Consider the following 22,203-nt stretch of genomic DNA (forward strand, 5'->3'; position numbering starts at 1 on the left):
TGGAATGTTTCCATGGTCGCAGAAAATTTTACTGGACAGTGCTGATAGTTGGTACGTAGCTAGGCAAGAGCCACAGAGATGGTTCGTGAATGCCTGAAGTTTGGAGAATGATTCCATGGTGCCTAACTCTGTGGCACATCCTCCTCCCATCTCCTAGGTGCCTGTCCCTTCCCGCCTGGGTTAAACTTGTTTATGCACACCTTATCTTTTCTTATCTCCTCCTTCCAGGGCTGTGGCATGCTTATCTCTCCCTGAACACACCTTCCTCCCGCCTCCTATAAGCACGCGATATCTAACAAGGTGTTTTGTACAATGTAGGTACTCGGTAAATGTTTGTTAACCAGTGGAGTGGCAATTCCTAGCAAGTGATTCGAAATATGTGACTGAAGCCAGAGAGAGATCTATATGGCTGGTAGTGGGGGGCAGGGGCAGGGGAGAAGAAAGAGAGGCCACCTTCCCAAAGAGGAAGAGAAGCTGGCAGAGAGACAGCAAAGAGGAAATCAAAGGGACGGTGGTGATCTGAAGTCTTACACATGTCACCAAAATCCCTCTGCCCACCCCACAAGCCACGCGCAGGCAGTGACAAGAGTTATTGCAAAGGAATTCACAGGCTTAGGCAAGAGCTATATAAAAAGCATGAAAGAAATTCAAAATATTATTATGCAATAAATAAACATACAAGACCCATGAATGAGAAGTTGAAATGGCATGAAAATTAAGAGTCTGGTGAGAAGAAAAAAAAGGAAAAATGCTCCATCCCTGGGCCAGCTGGTGTGAGTTACATTTTATGAGCGGCATGTGAATTCCAGCGCCCTTGTTGAATTAGCAGCAGAATCGCACATTAGTTTTAGGGCTCCCTCTCGAATAGGAACATCATAACGTTTTTTAATTGGAGCTGATAAAAACCTAGCATTACTTGTAGGTTCCTGAGAGAAGTGAGTTGTGAAATTGGGTTTTCATTAAACCTAATGATGGAAAATTAAGTATAGTGCGTCTGGTGAAATGGGGTGTGATAAAAGGCATCACTTCTGCATTATCGGAGGTTAATAAGGGAATAGGTGAGGTAAGATACATTGAAAAGGGGAGTCCAACTAGTTGAATTAATAAACCTTGAAAGTCCCTTGGTTCTGAGTCTTCACAGCATCATTAGCATTGGCATTGACATTATTACAAATGTTACAGCAATACAAGTTGTTAAATTTCAAAAGCACTTATTTTCCATTCCAGTGTTGGTTTTGCTGACACCAAGTTTACAGTCTGTCTAGCAATGTGTTTAGGGAAAACATCCATATTGATAGCTACTTGGTTTTGGAAACATTGGGCAGCTCACAAAAATTACCAGGTGCCATCCCTAGGAAGCCTGTCTTTGCTGGGCGGCTGGTCTCCCATGCTGCCCATGCCCCAGGTCCTTTGGAAGACTGTGGGTCTCTGAAGACATCTGTCCCCATACATGATGGTGATTTATGGGGGAAACACTCGCAGGGCTCCGGGCATCAACTCTGGCCCATCCTGTCCTGGGAGTCATGAAGTGTGGCATCTAGAGATGCCCCTTTCCTCTCCCGTCCCAGCCCCATGACAACATCAAGGGAGGAAGAGTCACTGGAAACATGCCCATATCCATGACAACTGGGACACCCACAGGAAAGAAAAGGAGTCCTTAAAGACAGGGATTCTTCTTAAACCCCTTCAACACCTTCACGCTGGCTTCCAGAGTCTTGCACACTCACAGCTTTCTGGATCTGCCTCACCTTATTCCTTGCTGCACTGCCCCCGTAACATTTCCACCCATATTGTGACTTCACGCCAACCTCCTTGCTCTTACCCAAGCGCACCTTCACCTCTCAGGCTCTGCTCCCAAAACACAGAGGGCTCATATGTTCCCCACCAGACCACCAAGCCTTAAGGGTGGAATCTGTGTTTCTCTCTGCATCGCCACTGCCTACCGGAGCCCCTGGCACAGAGTGGGTTCTCCTGAGTCTAACCCATGATCATAGCAGGTGATGGAGAAGAGAGGCAGCCCCCACATTTGCCAGGTGCTACATTCACACAACGTCAGTGAAGATGCATCTACCCATTACCTAAAATCTCAGGAGTAAGCAGTATTTTTCTTATGTGCAGTCGTGAAGGTTTTGTTAACATTTTGCCTAGGCCCTTCTCCCTTGTGCATAAATCTTTATCTTTGAGATCTTTCTGTTGGCAAGCCAGGGGTGATGGGCTGGTCTCAAATGTCCAGGCTCTGCCTTGGTGATGTTTACCTACCACATTGAATCAGGAGGTTTTAGAGCCCACACTGTGCATGCAATGGCCCCGCCCACTAATTAGGTGTGACCCAATCAATGTCTCAAGTTCAGACCAGTCAGATTAGTAGCCCCTCTTCCCTTGGAGGAGCTATAGGTGGAGGCAGGTGGAGAAATGGAAAATGAGAACTGCATGCTCCACTCCACCAATAGACATAGGTAAAAACATTAAGGTGACCAACTCTCCCTGTTTACCCACAAACAGGGGGCTTCCCAGGTTGCTGAACTTTCAGTGCTAAACCCAAAAAAGTATCAGACAAACTGGGACAAGCTGATCACCTGGAAAGCATGCAGGCCAGATGTTCTCTGCCACTGTTTGTTTCTGCTTACTGATGCTGTCACAAAGGAATAGATTGTGCGTTCACACACTGAGTCTGTGTCTGATGGATTACTGCAACAAGACAGGCAAATATGCTGAAGGGAACATGGACGTGGAAAAGACACATTGCAGAAAATCAGGAATATATGCTAAGCCTCCCAGGGAATGCGTGTGGCATAGGCCTGGTGGGTATCTGCATTGGCGCAGTGTCTGCAAACATCTGGGTGAGAAGCATCGACTGCCACGTCTGACAGTGCTCATCTTGTGCGTGCCACAAACAGGATGGTCCAGGGTGCAGTGTCCATGTCTTTGGAAGGAGTTTGGGGGAACCAAGCCTAGATAGTTGTGGGGAAGATAAACTGGCCCTGGAAGACTAACAGTGTATGCCTGGCAGGGAGGTGGTACGGCAACACAGTGGTTTTACCGGTCCAAGGGGAGCAGAGGAATTAAAACCCAATCTGAGCAGGTGTCAGTTTCCAGGGTGGCCAAACTAACAGAAGGCAGTTAAAGCAATTTGTGGGGTCTAAAGGTTCTTATTATGGGAGATATAGATTTTATATCAAGGACAGACTTTGTCAAGGAGATGAGGCGTAGGATCCAGGCCTGGGGGATGTAGCTGGCAGGACTGAAGGAAGAGGTTCAGGCTTCCCTAGCCACAAGGCGGGTTCAAAGATGCTACTGGATCAATAGTATTAAGTGGTAGGGAAAGTGTGTGATAGGAAGAAGGTGGTCACTGTTGCAGAGCCCATAAGTGGAGAAGGCAACTGGGAGAGTCGGGCTTCCTGCAAGCTGCCAGGGGTCCAACACTGGCTCCACTTCCTCCCAGTGAACAACCTGAAGGAAATGAATGAGCAGAGAAACCAGGACACAGGGATGCAGGCAAAGGGGCCAAAAGCAGACATGTGGCTCTCACCTCCAGGCACCTGAGGCTCTCCTTACCCACAGACAGGCATCAAAAACCATTTCCAGCCCCCCACCTCCCAAACAGGAGGGCACCCTCAGTATCTAGCCTGTCTGGCCTCTCGCTGGTTTTGGGATGGCCAGGATTGGCCCAGATGGCCCTGCCATGCCTTGAGGAAGGACAGACAGGCAGAGGATGACAACCAACCTGGAACTTTGTCTTTACCCTACCAATATGCCTCCTTGAAACTGAAATAAACTAAGGGTTATTGTGTTCACTGGTTTGTTGTTTTAATATTTAAATCTACCAACACAGCCATGCCAGGGAAGAAGCATGTCTCTCGTCTTTCTGCGGTTTCCTGATGAGTTGAGTCCCAAGCGAGTTCCTTCCGCCCTCCTCAGGCCAAGCTGGGGGAGGCAGGAAGGACACAGGACAAAGCTCCCCACCAGTGACAGTCTCTTCTGCCTCCTTCTCTTTAAAGCAGATGGCAGCCGCGGGGAGCTGTCCCAGCCCACCCTCACCATCCAGACCCACCCCTACCGGACCTGTGACCCCGTGGAGCTGAGCTACCCCCGGGACCAGTTCCAGCCCGCCATCCGGGTGGCGGACCTGCTGCAGCACATCACCCAGATGAAGAGAGGCCAGGGCTACGGGTTCAAGGAGGAATACGAGGTAAGAGACCGGCCTGTGGGAAACCTCCTGATGGGCTCAGAGGTGTATGTGGGTGTTGCAGTCTTGCTTCTAAACATATGGCCCCCGACCGGCAGCATCGGCGTCACCTGGAAATGCGGCATCCAGGCCCCATCCCACCCTACTGAACCGGAACCTGCATTTCAACCAGAACCTTAGGCAATTTACAGACACATTAAATTTGAGAAGCACCATGCTAAAAGAGTCTAATACCCCCTCTTTCTCCCCTCCTTTCCAATGCTCCCCCATTTCATAACCCAGTTACCTCCAAAATTTCTATACCTTGGAATCACACCTTCCTTCAATAAGAAGACAGAGTGGCTCAAGTCCCCATCCCATGTGCTGTAGAAAAGCCAGCAAATCACCCCTGCCAATGGTTCCCGGCATGCCTGCTTGCTCCCGGTCACGCCTTGCCCCACATTCATGCTTCTGTGTTATTCTCACCCCCACAAGGCAAGGCCTCATCTCCAGTGACAGCTGCCCCCTCTCTCTGAAACTTCTCCCTTCTGTACTAGGCATCTCTTTCCTTCCTCCGCAAAGCATCTCCAACACAAAGGATTTGCAGATAGCGCCTGTTACTGAGGGTTAGGGAATAACAGAGAAGGATTGTAGCAAAGTACAGGAAGCACCTTTAATAGGACACTGATTCTGGTAAGTTCCTTAACCATCCACATTGCTGCTAAGTCCTTCTAAGGTTCTGGTGGCTGACAGGTCTCTATCCAATCCCTCCCCAAAGCTTTCTTTAGTGTCCTCAAAACTGCCCAGACCACCACCCCTCAGCATCTGGGAAAAGAACCCCACACTCCCCTTGCTTTCCTATGCAGAACGCTTTAGCTTTCTTTGTCTGGCTCCTTTTGTTTCAAACCTTGCCCATAGGGCCTAGCCTTTTACAAAGAAAAAGCAAAATAAAATAGAAGGCAAATGCACAAAGTTGTTTTCCTGAACCAAAGAGCAGCTCACTCCCCAAGAGCAATTCTGCAGCTCTCCTGATGCAGGTGGAACCCAGCTGCAGCTGGCTCCAAAAACAAGCGCTTCCTTCCTCACGTTCCCTTTCCCTCTCTCCCTCGCCTCCTTCCCTCCCAAAATATCTTTTGAGCATCTTCTGTGTGCCACGCTCGGAGTTATATGCACTCATTTTTTTGTTGTTTGTTCTTTTTTTTCCTTCACATGCAGCGTGTGCCCCAGATACGCTCGATTCATTTTCTCTCTGTGCAAACTCATTGGCTCAGACTCCACACATTTGGAATTCTTGGTAATGCAGACTAAGTTTATCCCTCAGACTATATTCTGAGAAAGAGCTTACAAGGCAATATTTCAGAAGTCATGTGAGGTCGTTAAATTGTGCTAAACTGGGGGTCCAGACAGCTAGATCCCGATATGGTAAACGGTGTGGTCTTAGCATATCAATTTGCTATCTGAGTTTTAAAATTTCTTCTTAGTTGAGTGAAGAGTTTGGATAAGGTGATTTCAAAGGATCTGTCTGATCCTAAAACTTTATAAGAGTATAAAACATGGTGACAAGGAGCATGTTTGACATATTTATGAGAACAAAAATGTGTATGTCAATGGATGCAATTACCAGCTAGGAAGAACTAGCAGTTAATTTCAAAAATGGTCTAAGTAAACAGCATTTTTCATATACTCAGTCTATGAATTTTAGAAGAATATGGAAATTAGAGTTGAAGAAAAAGATCTCATCACCTCCCATCCCTGGGTTTATTTCCCAGGGGACTGAATGGTTCCAAACCTAGGAGGCACGGTGCATGTGAGTGTGCTATGCACATGTATACAGATATGTTTGTTGAGCAAATGTCAGGTAGGGTATGTTGTTTGTAAAGGCATATCCAATATCATGATGATTTAATAAGTCATTAGTCGTAAGTATTTGCTTAAACATTTCAAATAGCATTAAGGGAGATACATGGCTTATCAGAAAGGAGGACAAGCAGCCGCAGGCTGGGAAACACATGTTCTAACAATTTGCAATCTAAAACCCAAAGACAGAAACACAAATGTGTTTGACTACTTTGGTGCATTTCCTTCCAGAGCCAGACTGATGTTTCTTTTAAGTGTGTTCATCCCTGTGTGGTGAATTGCTTTTCAAAAATTATTCTTTGTACTTTTTTGCATTTTCCAAACTTTCCAGCGTGGAAATGAACTGCTTTTAAAATGAGAAAGCAAACAATACTTTTTGTACCATCATTTGAACCTCAACCAGAAATATCTCTAACTAGGCCAGCCTTGCCCTCAATTTGTTCAAATTATATTAATCAGCAAGTTGGAAAGCCTAGCTTCTAGTTAACATCATTCTCTGATTAACTGAGGGTTAATTGGAAACGTTCCTTAATGAAAGTCTTTCCACAATGTGCTAGCCCACTGTCCTAGAGTATAGCTCGATATTGCTTTGATTGTCAAGGCTCCTGTGATATCTAGAATTTTCATCCTGCGCATGAGACTCACAGGTCTGTTCGAAGACTCCCTGTCCTGTTGTAGATGTACGACTCCTGCGCCTCCAGTCCTACTCTCCGTCCATCCTGCTCCATGCTGTTTGCTGCCTGTCACTCTCCTGTCCTGCTCAGTTTTTTCATACAAATAAGTGAGTTTGACAGTTGACATGTAAGGAACCACCCTGCTAGAGCAAGCTGTGTCTTCTAAAATTCAATCCAGTCATACAATTCCTTAAAATTTGTTCAGTAAATATTTACTGAGTATTTACCATTGCCAGGGACTATTCTAGGTGTTTGGGATATAACAGTGAACAAAACAGAGATTCATGCCCTCATGGAGCTTGTAGTCTAGCAGGGGAAATAGGAAATAAACATAGGCTTAAAAAAAAGCAAATCATAATGTAGTGAAAAATACTGTTTGCTATTTTACAAACTACCCCACATCTTAACAACTTAAAATAGCCAATTTCTTACACTTGCTGATGCTGTGGCTCAGGGATTTGTTCAGGCACAACAGGGACAATTTATCTCCCCTCCATGGTGTCCAGAGCTTTGACTGGGAAAGCTACAAGGCTAGGGGCTGAACTCATCTGAAAATGCCTTCACTCCTGCGTCTAGTGATTGATGAAGGCTGTCGGCTGGGGCCTCAGCTGCGATTGTCCACTGGAACACCTACACGTGGCCTCTGCAGGTGGCCTAGGCATCTTCACAGCATGGTAGCCTTTAGATAATTAGACTTTTTACATAGTAGCTCAGAGCTCCAAAAGTGAGCCTCACAGCTAACAAGATGAAAAGTGCATCACCTTTGAAACCTAGACTTGGAGGTCGCACTGCACCATTCCTGCCATGTTCTATTGGTTGTAAGCAAGAAGAATCTTCCCATATTCTAGGGTAGGGACATTAGATTCCATCTCTTGATAAGGAGGAGACGCAGTTGCCATATTCTAGAAGAGCATGCAGAACAAGAAATATTGGAAAATACAATATTTGGATATACAACCTGCCCTAAGTATGATAGAAAAAGGAAGAGTAGAACAAGGAAGGGAGATGTATTCTAGGGACATGAAATGGGGGAGGTTCCAATATTAAGTAGGATAAAAGGGTAGTCCTTAGTTAGAAGATGAAATTTGAATATAGATATGGTGGAAGCTATCTGGAGGAAGAGTTCCAGATCAAGGGAGTAATATAGCTGGCATGTGCAAGCAGAAGCAAGCCGCCAGGGTGGCAGAAGTAGGGTGAGCAAGGGGTGAGAGTACTAGGAGACTAGATTGGAGAAATAAAGAGGGACCCGACCCTGTGCTGCATTACAAGCCATTGTGAGAACTTTGGCTTTTACTCTGAAATGGAAAGCCACTGCAGAGTTTTGAGAAGACAAGTGCTAATGATCCGACTTTATTTTGAAAGACTCATTCTAGCTACTGTGCTGAGAGTGGGACAAAGGGAGACAAGGATGGAAGCAAGGGGACCGGTTAAGCGGCCACTGCAGAACCCAGGAAAGAGACAACGGGGACTTGGCGTGGAGGGGACGTGGCAAGAACTGGCTAGATTCTGAATGTATTTCAGAGATAGAGCCAAGAGGATTTCCTAACACATGGTGTGTGAGAGAAAGAGAGGAACTCAGGGTGACTCCAAGGCTGTTACCTAAGCCATTGGGAGGATGGAGTTGCCACCCACGGAGGTGAGAAGCCTCAGGTAGAGCAGAACCAGCAATTGGAAGTTCAACTTTGAGTGTCTGTTAGACATCTTGGTGGCTTGAAATGGGAAGTAGGAAGTTGGAATTTGGGAAAGAAGCCTGGACTAAAGAGGAAGCTTTGAGGGTTGTTGGCATCTAGATCAAAGCCAAAAGACGGGGTGAGGTCACCAAGCAAATGAGTGTACAAGGATCAAGCACTGAGCCTTTCCAGATTTCAACTTTAAGATATGTGAGTACTTTCCTTGGGCCAGGCATTTCCTAGGCTCTAGGGACTGAGGAGATGAGACAGAGCCCTTGCTTCTGGGTAACTCGGACCCTATTCTTAGGGACAGGCGTAGAAACTGATCATTTCAACATCTTGGCAAAATGCCCCCACAGAGGTACCCCCAGAGCTATGGGAATCCTTGTGTATGGGATGCATTCACCCAGCCTAGAGGTAGACAGCCAGTGGCTTTCTGGAAGACATAAGCCTACACCAAAGCTCAGGAAATAGGAAAATCCAAATGAAAGAAGAGAAGGCTGTTCCAGACAGAGGGGCTAGAACAAGCTATGGCAGGGGAGTGCGCACAGCAGGTTGAGTTAAGAGAATCACAAGCAGTTTGATACATAACTTATGTGAGGGGGCACAGAGAGATGGGGCTGAAATTGCCAGCAGGGGCCTCGTAGCAGAAGAGGAGGCAGGTATTTGTCAGGTTAAGGAGTTTGGATTTTAATCCAAGGGCCATGGGAGCCATCGAAGGGAGCAGGATTTTTTAAGGAAGATTTGCATTTCAGATCTGGGAGAGATCGGAGCAGCTAGGCGGCCAGGACAGTAATTCAAGTAAAATATGGGACGGCCTGAACCAGAAGACTGGGCCCAGAGCCCAGACAAGCCCACACACTTTCTCTGCATGTAGAGCCATGAAATCAGCTTGTTCTCTTTGGCATGAAAACTTGAGTCTCTCAATATATATTTTAAGTTCAATTATTTGAAGTAATGTATGAATCGTCCTGAATTGAGAGTCAAAATGCCCAGATTCAAGTCCTGTCACATTCATTAAGTATTTGGGTGACCTCAGGCAGGTCACTCCTCCTCCTGGGCCTCCATGTCCACATCTATGCAGTGAGAGCGAGGGGGTTGCTCGGAATGATCAGAGAGCCCTTCTGTCGCTGATATTCTGGGAGTCTAAAGAGGAACCGATGGGCGGGGCCAGCTGGGCCTCCTCCCACGCATCATGCCCGTGGTTAGGTCTCAAGTTCTAGCAGCCATGATTGGCCAGGGGTCTTGGGCCCGCAAGAACCCAAGGAGGCCTGACGCAGATTAACTTCACCTGTGGACAGATCTGGGTCTCAGTCAGAGGTTTCCCATCTCGGTTGCACATTAGAATTACCTGGGGAAGTTTTAAAAACACCAGTGCCCAGGCTATATTTCAGATCAATAACATCAGAATGGCTGGGGGTGGGACCCAGCGATCAGCATTTCCAGTTGATTGCAATATACTTTACAAGGTGAGATCCACTGGTCTGAGAAAACCCATGGAGTCCCCAGCGTGTGCCCTGCTTGTGCCCACAGACCTGTCGCCGTACCTGGTCTGCTGGCTGCCCCTCAGATCTACCCCCGCTGATGGAACACAGCCACATTGCAATCGAGGGGCCGTGATCTTGAACTGCAGAGTCCTCCCTCTTCCCCATCCTGCTTCCCCCAGCCAAATCCTCCCACCTTCCCCCACTACAAAAGAAAATCCTAAGCATGCCAGCAAATGCAAGAGATGTGGGCTGGAGAGTGGGGTGTCTGAGGGCCCTGTAACCCCCACCATGGTGGTCAGAAGAGCAGCGGGTTTGGGGAAGATGAGGGAAAGCAGAAAGGGGTGACTTTGTGATGGAGAGAAAGAAGAGAAGCACGTTCGTCCCAGTCCTATCCAGACAGCCCGTTGTCATAATGAATGGAACCAGCCCAGTAGGGCCACCAGAAGGTATCTGGTTATTAAAGCTCCATTAAGACTATTTAAGGCAACGAGGAACAGCTGTGAGGAATATGACGCGGCCTAATGAAGAGCAAACATTTGTTCATTTTTCCAGCTCTGGACGGACACGCCGTGTGTCTGGCTTTTGTGGGGAGGCCTGCGTTGCCATCTAGCTCTTAGCCATCTGGGGGTAATGTGATGCTGGGCTGTCATTCTCCTGATGGGGCAGAGCCACAGAGATGGACCCGTCAGGTCACCCCAGGGGCCCCTTCTCCTCCCAGAGCCACCTGAGCAGAAGGGAGTACACCTCACTCCTCCCACAAATTCTTTTCTTCTCAGTTGTTAACAGAGTCACAGGACATCCCACTGCAGGTGACCCCAAGGGATTCCTGTCCAGCTCCTCAATTCATAGATGAGGGTGATTCCGGGGAGGGGCACGAGGAATTAGTGGCAGATGCCCAAGGCATGAATGAGAAATTCCTCAACTCTGGGAACCCACGATGGCCAAAATGGGAAGACCTGGGCTCCGCCTGCTCATGTCACTGCCCCCCACCTATCCCCCAGAAGAACAAAAGAAGAAAATGAGCCATTCCAGGGTGTGGCCAAAAGGAATGAGTAACCCATGTGGTTTCAGACTTTGGAGTTTTTACAGCAGGAAAGAGCTCTTCTGGAAGAGACTATCAATTCAGTCTTTTCCTTTTAGCCTATTTTTACCCTTCCACTTATAATACTGTTTGTGACATGACAAACGGTATTTTTTAGTGTTTAATACAGGAAACCTTCCAGCCAAGTGAGCGATTTTCAGGTGGTTCTGTAGGAAAATCCCTTGACTGGCAGTCAAGGCCTGGTTCTCAGTCTGCTGCTGAGATTCCGGTGGTCATGGGCAAGACTCTTCCCTCTCTGAGTCCCATGTTCACCTGTGAAATGTCCGACTGCATACTACATGCTTAGCGTGGAATTCCGAAGACTGATAGTATATGCTTCCACTGTGTAAACATTCATCTGGCCAGAAACACTGACTGAGTGCCTACTATGTACCTGACACCATTTAAGGCACGGGAGATAGAAGCTAAATAAAGAAAATAAAGACCCTATTTTATTTTTATTTTTTTATTTTAACAACAAGTATTTACATAGCAAAAGACCCTATTGTCAAGGATGCTCATGGTCTGGCCACACCATGTACTTATGTCACAGAATCCTAGTTAAAACGCTTTGCAGACACATGCATCAGGACAGTGCAGGGCAAAGGAGGTTTGGGTGGCGTTATTGTAGTTTATTTTCACTTTTCATCCACTCTTCTTACCAAGATCAACCAGGAGCTTCACAGAAGATGAGATGCTGAGTTGAAGAAAAGCAGAGGATGGGTAGAGGAAAAGCAGGTGTAACGATGGGAGCTACATGTGCAAGGCTTGGAAGCATGAGGAATTGCATTGCTACAGCCAGCTTTTGGAAGGGAAACAAAGATTCCTGCCTAGGAAAAGATAAATAAAGCTGAAACTAGTTGGGGAAATAATTAGGAATCTTATACCCCTTGCACAGTTCTCCTGAACAGCATTGACAAGGTTATAATCATGGCCTTTGACAATCTTCCTCATTACCTGAGCTGACTTCAAGTTTAGGGGACAGTTGTTGGCCCAGAGACAGTCACCCAGAAGCTCATGCGTGATGATGGACATGATCTGTAGGTGGCTGGAAGTCTACAGCTTGGGATGGGACACGGGGATCCCCAAATTGTGTACTGAAAGCTGAGAGGAATATAGGTACTCTCATATGAGCCTCCTTATTAAGCTATAGACTTCCGGAAGGTAGGGAATTTGTCATTTAAAACAGACCTTGTAGTTTTTAATTGGGTCTTTTAAAGAGTGCTTTGTGACTCTACATGCAGACATGCACTCAACTGTTCTGCCTCGATCAAAGCTCCTGGCACAGACAAATACCCTCATCTCGCTGCAATCTGATTTTCTACTTAGCTTCACCAGCAGAACTCATAAATTACTGCCTATTTAGTGACATGGTGCACAATAATATTTGCTCTCTTGATGCCACTCTGAGTAGACGTCATTAGTCATCCCCTCCTGCCTTCTCTGTCCACATTTATAATCCCTAAGGCATGTGCTTTTCAGCACCGAAGGTGGCATTTGTTGAAAGCTTGGCCTCTGCCAAGGCCACCACTAACGCCTACCACACCTCAGAATGAAATAGCAAAAGGTGTACATGTCTAAGATAATTGACTGTCACCTTCCAGAAATGTCCATAGTATACAGAGAAATCTATAGTGTCTGCCCTATGCATGGTGTTTCCTTAGATGTGGTGCTCTTGTATTGTGCACAACCTGCACAGCCATCTGTAGAGGCCCTTGCTGGCCATCAGTTGGCCACAGACTTCAGTAAGTGTGGGTGTTAACTGAACCCATGGACCACAGTTGAGACCAGATGTTAGGCTCCCAACAGATCAAGAGACTCTTTCCCCCTCCCTGAATATATTCTTACCTGTACCTAGAGTGACCAAATTGTCCCAGTTTTCCCAGAATGGTCCCAGTTCTAAAACTGAAAGTCCTGCATCCTGAGAACCCCTTTGGGCCAGGACTGGATGTTGCAGAGGGTCCCCATCTTTCTTTTTGTGACAATAAACTGGATGCTTGTGGTCAAAGGGGAGAAGAGAGTAAATTCTGGGACTGGGTCAAAAAAGGCTCAGTATCATATCCTTGGGACAGAGTAAGATGGAAGAGTCTCTGAGCACCTACTATGTGCCAGGCATTGTGCCAGGTGCTGTGGGCAGTATCTCAAGGAATCATTAATCATCACAAAACTCTGGAGGGTATATTATTTTTTATTTTTTAAAAATTTGCATATTATAAAATACACTTTGGGAGAGGGTAAAGTTTTATGAATTTTAACAAATGCATAGAGTCATGTAAACACTGACACGATCAGGATACATTAGTTCCATCAGCCAAGAAGTTCCCCTGCTCTGCCCCTATGTAGTTAAATCCTTCTCCACCCCCTAACATGAAGGGTGTGTTATTGACTTTGTTTTCAGAAAAGTTCATCGAGACTTAGAGTGGTGAAATGATTTGCAGTAAAAATATTCAAACGCTCTAGTCTGTCTTCCTTTTGCAAAGCCCTGCCTTTCCCCTGACTTATACACACAGTATGCAAGAGGTATTTCTTGACAAGATGAATGAATGAATGAAAAACCCAGGTAAAATGGCACCTGCTTGGTGAAGACTCTCTGGACTCTTCCCTACACTAGGAGAGTACAGAGCTGGGCAAGGGAAATCCTGGCGAGCTGGACTGGTCATGGAGGAGGCGGGCCCTCGCTGTGCCCTGGAGCATCAGCCGGGAACTGCCTGATCAGCAATCCCTGGGCCTGGTTTTGCTGCGCCCCAGGGCACATCATATCCAATTATCTCTGGGGACACAGGCAAGCCAGGGGGAGTCGAGGGCGGGGATTGCAGCTGACAGAGGCTGCTGAGGATAGTGGGGTGAACAGCAAGCCAAATGGACCAGTACACCCTCAGCCTTGGATCAGAGGTGAGCTGCTCTTGGAAGCTTTGTGTTCTGACATCTCACTATTTTAAGCATAACTCAAAAAGGCTTAGGTGCAAAAAAGAAGTATGGCAAGCTTCAGATAGGACACTCTTAGCTCAGTAGAGCCAAACAAGGAAGTAGAAGAAGGAATTAGCCAAGCAGGCAGTGGGGATCATTCTCAGTTCTGAGTGGGGAAACTGAGGCAGGTTGCACAGTCCTGTGGACTGAGTCAGCACCACAGGATATAGGAAGCCTGTGACTTTTGACCATGTGGTCTGAGCCTCCCACTGGCTGCAGGGGGTCTCAGCTCTGTGGCTGAGAGGGTGGGCTGCAACCACAGGGAGAATTAGTCTGGGGCAGACAACAAATGATCGTCTTATTCTAAAATCTGTGAAGGTTATCAAAGATGAAGGGAAACTCGGACTTAGGGGGGAGGAGAGGTGAAGGGCAACATACATAACCTAAACATCTGTACCCTTATAATATGCTGAAATGAAAAAAAAAAAAGGTGAAGGGAAGGTTCCAGTGGCAAGTGCTCTCAGCCATTTACCGTGATGCTGGTGCCGGTTCAGCCTTCTCCTTTTAAAAAATCTCCAAAGCATTCCCACTGAATTATAATAAAACTCACATTCTTGACCATGATCCACAGACCTTGTCTGAACAACCCTCCCTGTGCCCCAGTGACATTATGTGTCATTTCCTGCTCTTATTCTCTCTGCTTCAGAGAGCTTCGAGTTCTAGAACACAACAGGCTCATTTCATCCCAGAGCCTCTGCACTTGCTGCTCCCTCGGCCTGCAACATTCTTCCCCTGCTCTTGCCATAGCTGGCACTTGCTCATCATTTAGTTTTCAGCTGAAATGTGTTGGCCAGAGACCAGCAGGGACACACCTGGAGTTGAACAAGTTGGGCTTGTTACTCGTTGAGGCAAGATAAAGCCACAGCTTGGGACACTGTGAGGCCTCTCAGGAAGAGGATCTTAGAAAAGACTCAAGGAATGTGGGCTGATTAGGCGATTTTGGAGAGGGTTTAAGGAAGTGAGGCTTTGTTCGAGGTTGGATGCTATTAGGAAGTGGCATGATTGGTGTTTTAATAAAGCTTGACTATAAGAAGGGAAGACTAGATGGAGGCTAGACCTGTAATTGGCAAAGAAGCAGGGGTCACTCGTATTAGCCACAACAGGGAGACGTTTGATCACTTTTTTGGCTTGGACGATGTTTGCATTTTTGTCTCTGTTCAGATATGACTTGCTTTTGTTTCATCCCTTCATGGTCTCGGAGCGGCCTTGCCTGATGCTGGTGTTCTGTGGATTGTTTCTGCTCAGCAGGAGAGCACCAGGCCCCGCCGTCAGGGGCTGCCCAAACCACCCTATCTAGAGTGGTCCCTCGCCCCTGGTCACTGTCTAGGCCAGCAGCTGGCATCCAGATGGTCACTGCGGCCCCAAGGACGTGGACCGATCATGGGAGGGAGGGAAGACAGACTCACTCAAAGTGCATTCTTGGGCGAGTCATTTCCTGTCTCTGGAACTCACTTTGCTGAACTATAAAATGAGCCGATAATTTTCTCAAAAGATACTTCCAAATTTGACTTTTGAGGATTCTATAAATACCATGGCTCAGCTCTCCAGGGACAAGGACATCCCCAAATACATCTTTTGGACTAAAAAAAAAAAAAGACTGCCTTGGAAAAGCAACACTGTTGAAGAGTAGGAAACATTTCCATGCTCGGAGAGAAAGGTAAAAATAGAGCTCAAAACTCTGAAGAGAAGAGAATGAGGAAAGGAAAGCGGAGATTGATAATGGATGAATATAATGAGGTGGCAATTTTGGCTTCAAAAGAATGTGATTAGCGCCTAATGACTGCCACCATTCCCCGGTCAATCTACTGTAACTAGCCGCTAATGTAGAAATAATGCCCCTCAGCAGGTTCGCTTTGAAGATGGAGCTGAGTCTCCCTCTCATACTTTTACCCCCTCGTATTTTTTTCCTTCGAGAGAGATTATCCCCTATTAGATTGCAGCTCCCTAAAAAGGGAAATAGATGTGTGATCAAAGTCTGCCAATCAGGGGGCCATTACCACTGCTCCTGGGCTGCTCTCTTAGGCATCGCCTCCCCCCCTTTGTGGACACCGTCACAGCCCCAGCCCCCTCGGCCTCCTTCAGCCCCCACGAGGCAGAGGCAGAGGCTTCGGGGGCTGTGGCAGGGACCTGCCTGGGTTCCTACGGAAAGTGCCACTCACTTGCCACAACTGTTTTGTCCGGCTTAGGACCGTCAGGGGATGGCTGCATGCTGGGGCATGGCCTCGATGGTCAGAAGACCCCAAACTGTGCTATTTAAGGACCCTGGGAGGGGACAGGAGGGACCTTCATCAGATCCCTGCAGATTGTCACAGCACAGGGAATGCACTTACCCCCTGGGCCCCATGGAGGGCACAGGCAAAACACAGGCGGCAGGAAGCTTGGGGAGGTAGTAAGATCTCTGCCACTGAGGGTGTCCACGCAATAGACACTGTGGATTGGCTTATCAGCTGCTTCAAAGGCCACTGTGGACAGGAACACAACTAGGCAATTTTTAAGGCCACTTACACCCACTTCTGAGATTCCAGGATCTCTGCCTTCTGAGTGCAGAGAAGCCACCTCATTCACTAATTATTTCCCTCAGTCATTCATTCCAAAAGGGCCATTCGAACACATGTGAAGTGCAGAGCCAGCACTGGGTTCCAGAGATAGTCGTGAATAAGATGCTACCCTTTCCCCAGAAGATCCCAGGGCCAAGTTTGGAAACAGAGAGTTAAATTATTAGATGGAAAGAAGTTCATATAATAATAGAAATAACTGACTCTAACTGGGGATGCAGTGGGATGAGGGAAGGGTAACAGAGAAGGTTCCACAAAGATGCTTGAACTGGGTTTTGAAGGATATGTAGGAGTTTGCCAGGCAGACTCACATGGAAGAGAATTTCAGGCAGAGGAAAAAGCATGTGTAAAGTCTCTGAAATTTAAAATACCTTGTAATTGGCATATCAATATAAGGGCAAGAAGTGAGGCTGGAGGGCATTTGGGGTGAAGTCATAGAGGACCTTGTGTTAGAGAGTTTAGAATTTATCCTGGTGACAATAGCAAGGGCAACAAGTGGGTCCTCTTACATTTTAGAAAGATTTTTTTGATTACAGTGGAGAATGGATTGGAAGGAACAAAACCAAAGCAAAAGAAACCAGTGAGGAGACTCATGGGAAAGTATTTTTCCAGGTAAATTCACTATTTGCAAGCATCACAAGTGCACATTAGTATCACCTGGAGAGCTTTGAAAACTGCCAATGCCTGTGTCCCAGATCACTTTAATTGGTCTGGGCTATGGCCTTGGCTTTGGGGGTTTTATTAAAGCCTCCGAGGTGATTCTGATGGGCAGCCATAAGGAGACCTTGTGCTAACTGCAACCCAAACCCTGGCACGTAGCAGGTACTAAATAATTTTTTTTTCAAAAAATTAGTATGAAAACATTCAGATTGTCCTGCTCTTGGCTTCGCCCCACTTTCAGGGGGATACGTTTGGAGGAACAGTTGGCTTTTATCGCAGAGGGTTTCAGATACAAAATCCTCTCCCAAAAGATCGGCTTGAACATCAGCAAATCCAGAGCGACCACTGAGACCAGCAACCTCCCCTGGACATGCAGAGATTAGACCTGGCAAGCTGCCTGGAGGGCTGGGGCTCCCTGGGTGGCTGGAGGATGAGGCCGGGCTGGAGTCTGAGTTCTAAGAGTTACGTGCAAAAGTGAAAACCATTGGCAGTCGAGACATGGCCTGGGCTGATGGCAAGTGGTATGCAGGGTAATGGAAGAAGAGGAGGAAGAGGTGGGAGAGAAAGAGGAAGAAGAGGAAATTGAGAGATAAGCACTCCCTTTGTAAAATGAGCACTTTTCTATTAATACCTTCGTAACACTTTTACCGTACCCAAATCCAGGGCAGATACTGGTGCCCAACCCCTGTTTTGCTCTCCTCCAAGACGCCTGTCTAAGGGTGTTGGACACACAAAGAACAAAATTCTGATCCATTAATAGCTGGGGAGGCACTTTACTATCCCAGCCTAAGCCCTTGGAAAAACTAAGTTTGAGAATTAAGCTTTAGTTCTTAGCCCGAGGAGCCCAGGCAAGGACCTCCTTCCTGTGCCCCCGTCAATCTGGAGTGGCTGAGTCACAGAATGAGCAGCAATTCCACTGTGTGGATGAGGATCATGGCCCTGCTTCTAGTATAGTGGTTGGCAAACTGTAGCCGCAGGCTAAACCCAGCCCAACACCTGTTTTTGTAAATAAGGATTTATTGGAACACAGCCATGACCATTTGTTTGCTTTTTATCTGTGACTGTTTTCACTCTCCAACAGCAGAGTTGAGTATGAGTAGTTGCAACAGAGACTACATGGCCCACAAAGCTCAAACTGCTTGCTAATCCAGCCCATTACAGAGAAACCTTGCCAAGTCCTGCTGTGGAAAGGACCCATCCAGGCTGGCTTAACACATGAAGCAAGAAAGGTGGCTCCAGGCATGTGCGCTGGACTTCTAATAGGCAGTGTCCTGCCTGCCAGTAAAGCATGGCTCACTGCGTGGCTGAATTTCTGGGCAATCTGGTTACAGGCTCCACCCAGCTTAGGACGGACCCGGGAGTGAATAGGTGGGCATAGGCAAAGCTGGAGTATTAAGATGAAGGGAAGACCCTCTCTCCTGCTTCGCTGACAGAGAGCTGTGTAGACTGAAGATGTTGCACATTCAGTCTCAGAAGCAAGGCAAGGGCCATGAGTGGGATATTCAGCCTGTTCTACCAGAGGCAGGTGGAGACAGTAATCAAAACATGGCCTGACCTTCATGCTTCTGCGGCTTTTCTAAAGCTGTTCCCATGCCCGTAAGTGCCCATCTCCTTCACTATGAAATAACTGACTGCGCCCTCCCTGTGTTTCCATGCCACTGGGCTCATAACTCTTGTCAATCTGCCCACGTTTGTTGACTCATCTGCCTTGCCTGTGGTCACCATCCTCTTAAACTGATTGATGACTCCTGTTTCCTCCCTCTCCCTGAGCCCTGGACGTCTATGTCCAACTTCCTACTCAGTATCTCCGCTTGGGTGTCTAACAGACTTCTCCAACTCGGCTGCCGGTATTAGTATTGTTATTGTTATTTTGGCCATGTTATTAATAAAAAGCACGCAACTAAACATCCTGCAAATAATCACTTTCTCACACATTCACTGCCACCACCCTGGTCCAGGAGTCCAAGGTACCACTGTCTCTTGCCTCTCGCCTATTGTCACAACTTCCCAGCTGGTCTCCTTGCTCTCTCCGGGACTCTGCTAGAACCTGTATTCCACACATGAGCCAGAACGTACTTCATAAAACATGAACCAGAGCAGGCGATTCCCTGCCCAAAACCCTCTCATGGCTTCCTCATCACACTTAGAATCATGCCCAGTTCTTTAACCAGGAACAACGATGCCTTAGATAACCTGGGTCCCCATCTGCTCCAGATGCTTCCATCGCTGCTCCCCCTCCCCCACCTCACTGTAGTCCTTGAATGTGGCCATTTGGTTGCTGCCTGATCATCTTTGCATCTGCTGTTCCCTCTGCCTGGAAAGGACTTCTTACTTTGCTTGGTGTGACTGGCTCATTAGCATCCTTAAGGACTTAGAGTAGCCCACCCTGTCCGTGGTTTTGGTTTCCACAGTTTAAGTTACCTATGCAGTCAACCATGATCTGAAAATATTAAGATATTTTGAGAGAGACTACAATCACATAACCGTTATTACAATATATTGTTATAATTGTTCTTTTTAATGATTATTTATTGTTAATCTCTTACTCTGCCTAATTTATAAATTAAACTTTATCATAGGTATGTACGTATAAGAGAAAAACACAGTATATGTACAGTGCGACACTATCCCCACCACTATCCCCAATTTGGGGATGGTTTCAGACATCCCCACTGGGGGCCTCGGAGCGTATCCCCCGCGGACGAGGGGGGACTACTATGACTGACATGTTAACTTCTCGGAGAGGCTCTCCCAGACTGTGTAATCTGAAATAATTCTCACTGGTCATCACTATCCCTTTATCCTATTTTATTTTCTTCATAGCATTTTCACTATCTAAAAATATGTTTCCTTGTTCATTTGCTACATTTCCCAGTTGACTGGAAGCTCAAGGGGGACTTGTCTGTTTCTCTGTATGCAGCACCTACAGCAGTGCCCGGCACATGTTAGGGGCTCAGTAAGTGTCTGCTGAGTGTATGAATGAATGAATGAATGAACACACGACTACTGGACCCGACCGTGAGCTCACGACACACAGACGACTCAGTAACACTTGAGCCCATGAACGAGTGAATAGGTTCATGAAAGGACCAGAGTCTATGCTCTTCCCCGGCCCCATCCAAGGACACGCAGCCCTGTGCTCTGTGTTCCATCACAGTGGGTCTCAGTTTCCCCAATAGTTCATCTACACCTGGATAAAGCTCCTATCCCAGGCCACTCTAACTACCCTGTCCTTGCTTTTTAGGCCTTACCAGAGGGGCAGACAGCTTCGTGGGACACAGCCAAGGAGGACGAGAACCGCAATAAGAATCGATACGGGAACATCATATCCTGTAGGTGCCCTTCTGGGGGGCAGGTGTCGAGGACGTGGGGGAAAGAAGCCATTACTGTTCTTTACCCAGAATTCATTACCAAATATTACTTTATGTTGCCAGCTTTGGGTCCACATGCCAAGCTGGGAGCTTTATGCAGCCTTCTTGTCACTGCTCAGCCTGGACGACAGAGCATGGCTGACCTCAGCCAGAGGGCGCGGGCAGGGAGCTGGGTCCAAGCAGAGCAGAACCGCGAAGCCTCCTGGGGGAGAGCCTCTGCAGGCTGGGGCTCGCCTAGCATTGCCTGCTCAGCAATTCCCAAGGGTTGTCACAGAGAAGACCCCACAGCTGGGTGGGTGGCTGAGCTCTGAGTTCCCAGAAGCTCCTGTAATTCAGAGGAGTAACTTGGCACCAATTTGGGGTGGGAAGCATGGGAGGGGCCAGCAACACCTGGGCAGGAGAACATTGCTCGCCCAAGAAGGCGAAGTCCCAAGTAAGGATCAGTGCTCAGGAGTCAGAAACTGGCATAAGCCCAAGGGTTTGGGGGGAAGCCAGCTCAGAGCCCAAAGGAGCCCAGAGCTACTCTGATCACACAGATTCCCCACCATAGTAAGGCAGGGACTCTAAGGTGAGGGCCTGCGGTCAGGGCCTGCATCAGCGCAGTGCTGGTCACACTGAGCTTGTGGGGGAAAGCATGTTCTTGTGCAGAGCTGGGGCAGGGCATGGCCTTTTGCTCAACAGTGAGTGTTACCACTCCTGTAGGCACCCCAGTGAGTGACCTGAAGTAGTTAGAGCTCTCTAAAGTCAAACTGCCTAGGTGTCTATCCCACCCGTGCAAGTCATCTGACTTCTCTAAACTTTAGTTTCCTTGTCTTTAAAATGATGAAGATACTGGAGATAGAGTCATTGCAAAAATGTACCTAAAACACTTGGCCTAGGACCTGGCACCGTTACTCTTAGCCATAGGGTTACTTTCTTGAGGTCACTTATGAGCAGGGTGGATATATCATTCCACTTTATTTTAACCAGCATTCACTGAACACCTCTGTGGGGGGCATGGAATAAGCCAGGTTAGTGGGGAGGGCCAGGCATGACCAGATGTCCACTTTGGAAGGGTCACTAGGGTAGCAGATGCAGATGGTGGATTAGACTGGAGGAGGCTAGAGGCAGAGGGATTAGTCAGAAAACTACTGCAATGGTCCCAGCAAGGTTTAATGAGGCCTGAACCAAGGCAGTGTCAAAGACTTGGGTGTGACTGGAGCATGGTACTCAGTTCTTGGAGGTGAGGAACAGAGAGGCTGCCATAGAACTGAACACCATGCGTAGGTCACACATAAGTATGTCGCTGCCAAATATTGGTATGTGCAGCCTTCACCAGAGGCACAGAGAGGACAAAGTTATCTCATACAAAATGCTGAGCACAAATTCTGACTAGAACAGGAGTCTACAAGGCCTTTGTCTGACTCAGTGTAACCAACCCGGACCTTTTGACATCTCACCAATTGTGCGGGGAGCGTCCCTGGGTCTCAGCGCCCAGGGTAACCCAGTTCAGCCCAAGGAAAGAAGAAAGGATACACTGAATGACAAATTATTTCTAGCACAGTTTAGAGTTTTGTTTTGTTTTGTTTTAACTGTCTAGACATTGCCTAAGAAAAAAACTTGGAGAAAGAAAGAGTAAGATACAGGCAGATTGTAAAGGAAGAAAGAGGCAGAAGTTTTAGCTTAGCTGTTTCCTGTGCTGATTTAGGAATGGGCTATGAATGGTGGAACTAATCA

The 22,203-nt window shown here is 47.3% G+C and overlaps 1 protein-coding gene across 1 annotated transcript in view; it reads left to right on the forward strand.

The window, feature by feature from the left end:
- Positions 1-22,203, forward strand: part of PTPRT (protein tyrosine phosphatase, receptor type, T) — a 734,792-nt gene that overhangs the window by 653,015 nt on the left and 59,574 nt on the right. The window contains exons 17-18 of the mRNA XM_012652055.1: positions 3,999-4,189; positions 20,361-20,448. Coding sequence (XP_012507509.1) covers positions 3,999-4,189; positions 20,361-20,448 — 279 coding nt within the window. The remainder of the gene's footprint in view (positions 1-3,998; positions 4,190-20,360; positions 20,449-22,203) is intronic.

This window comes from Propithecus coquereli, unplaced genomic scaffold (genome assembly GCF_000956105.1).
Source record: "Propithecus coquereli isolate 6110/MARCELLA unplaced genomic scaffold, Pcoq_1.0 Scaffold378, whole genome shotgun sequence".
In the NCBI taxonomy this organism is placed as follows: domain Eukaryota; kingdom Metazoa; phylum Chordata; class Mammalia; order Primates; family Indriidae; genus Propithecus; species Propithecus coquereli.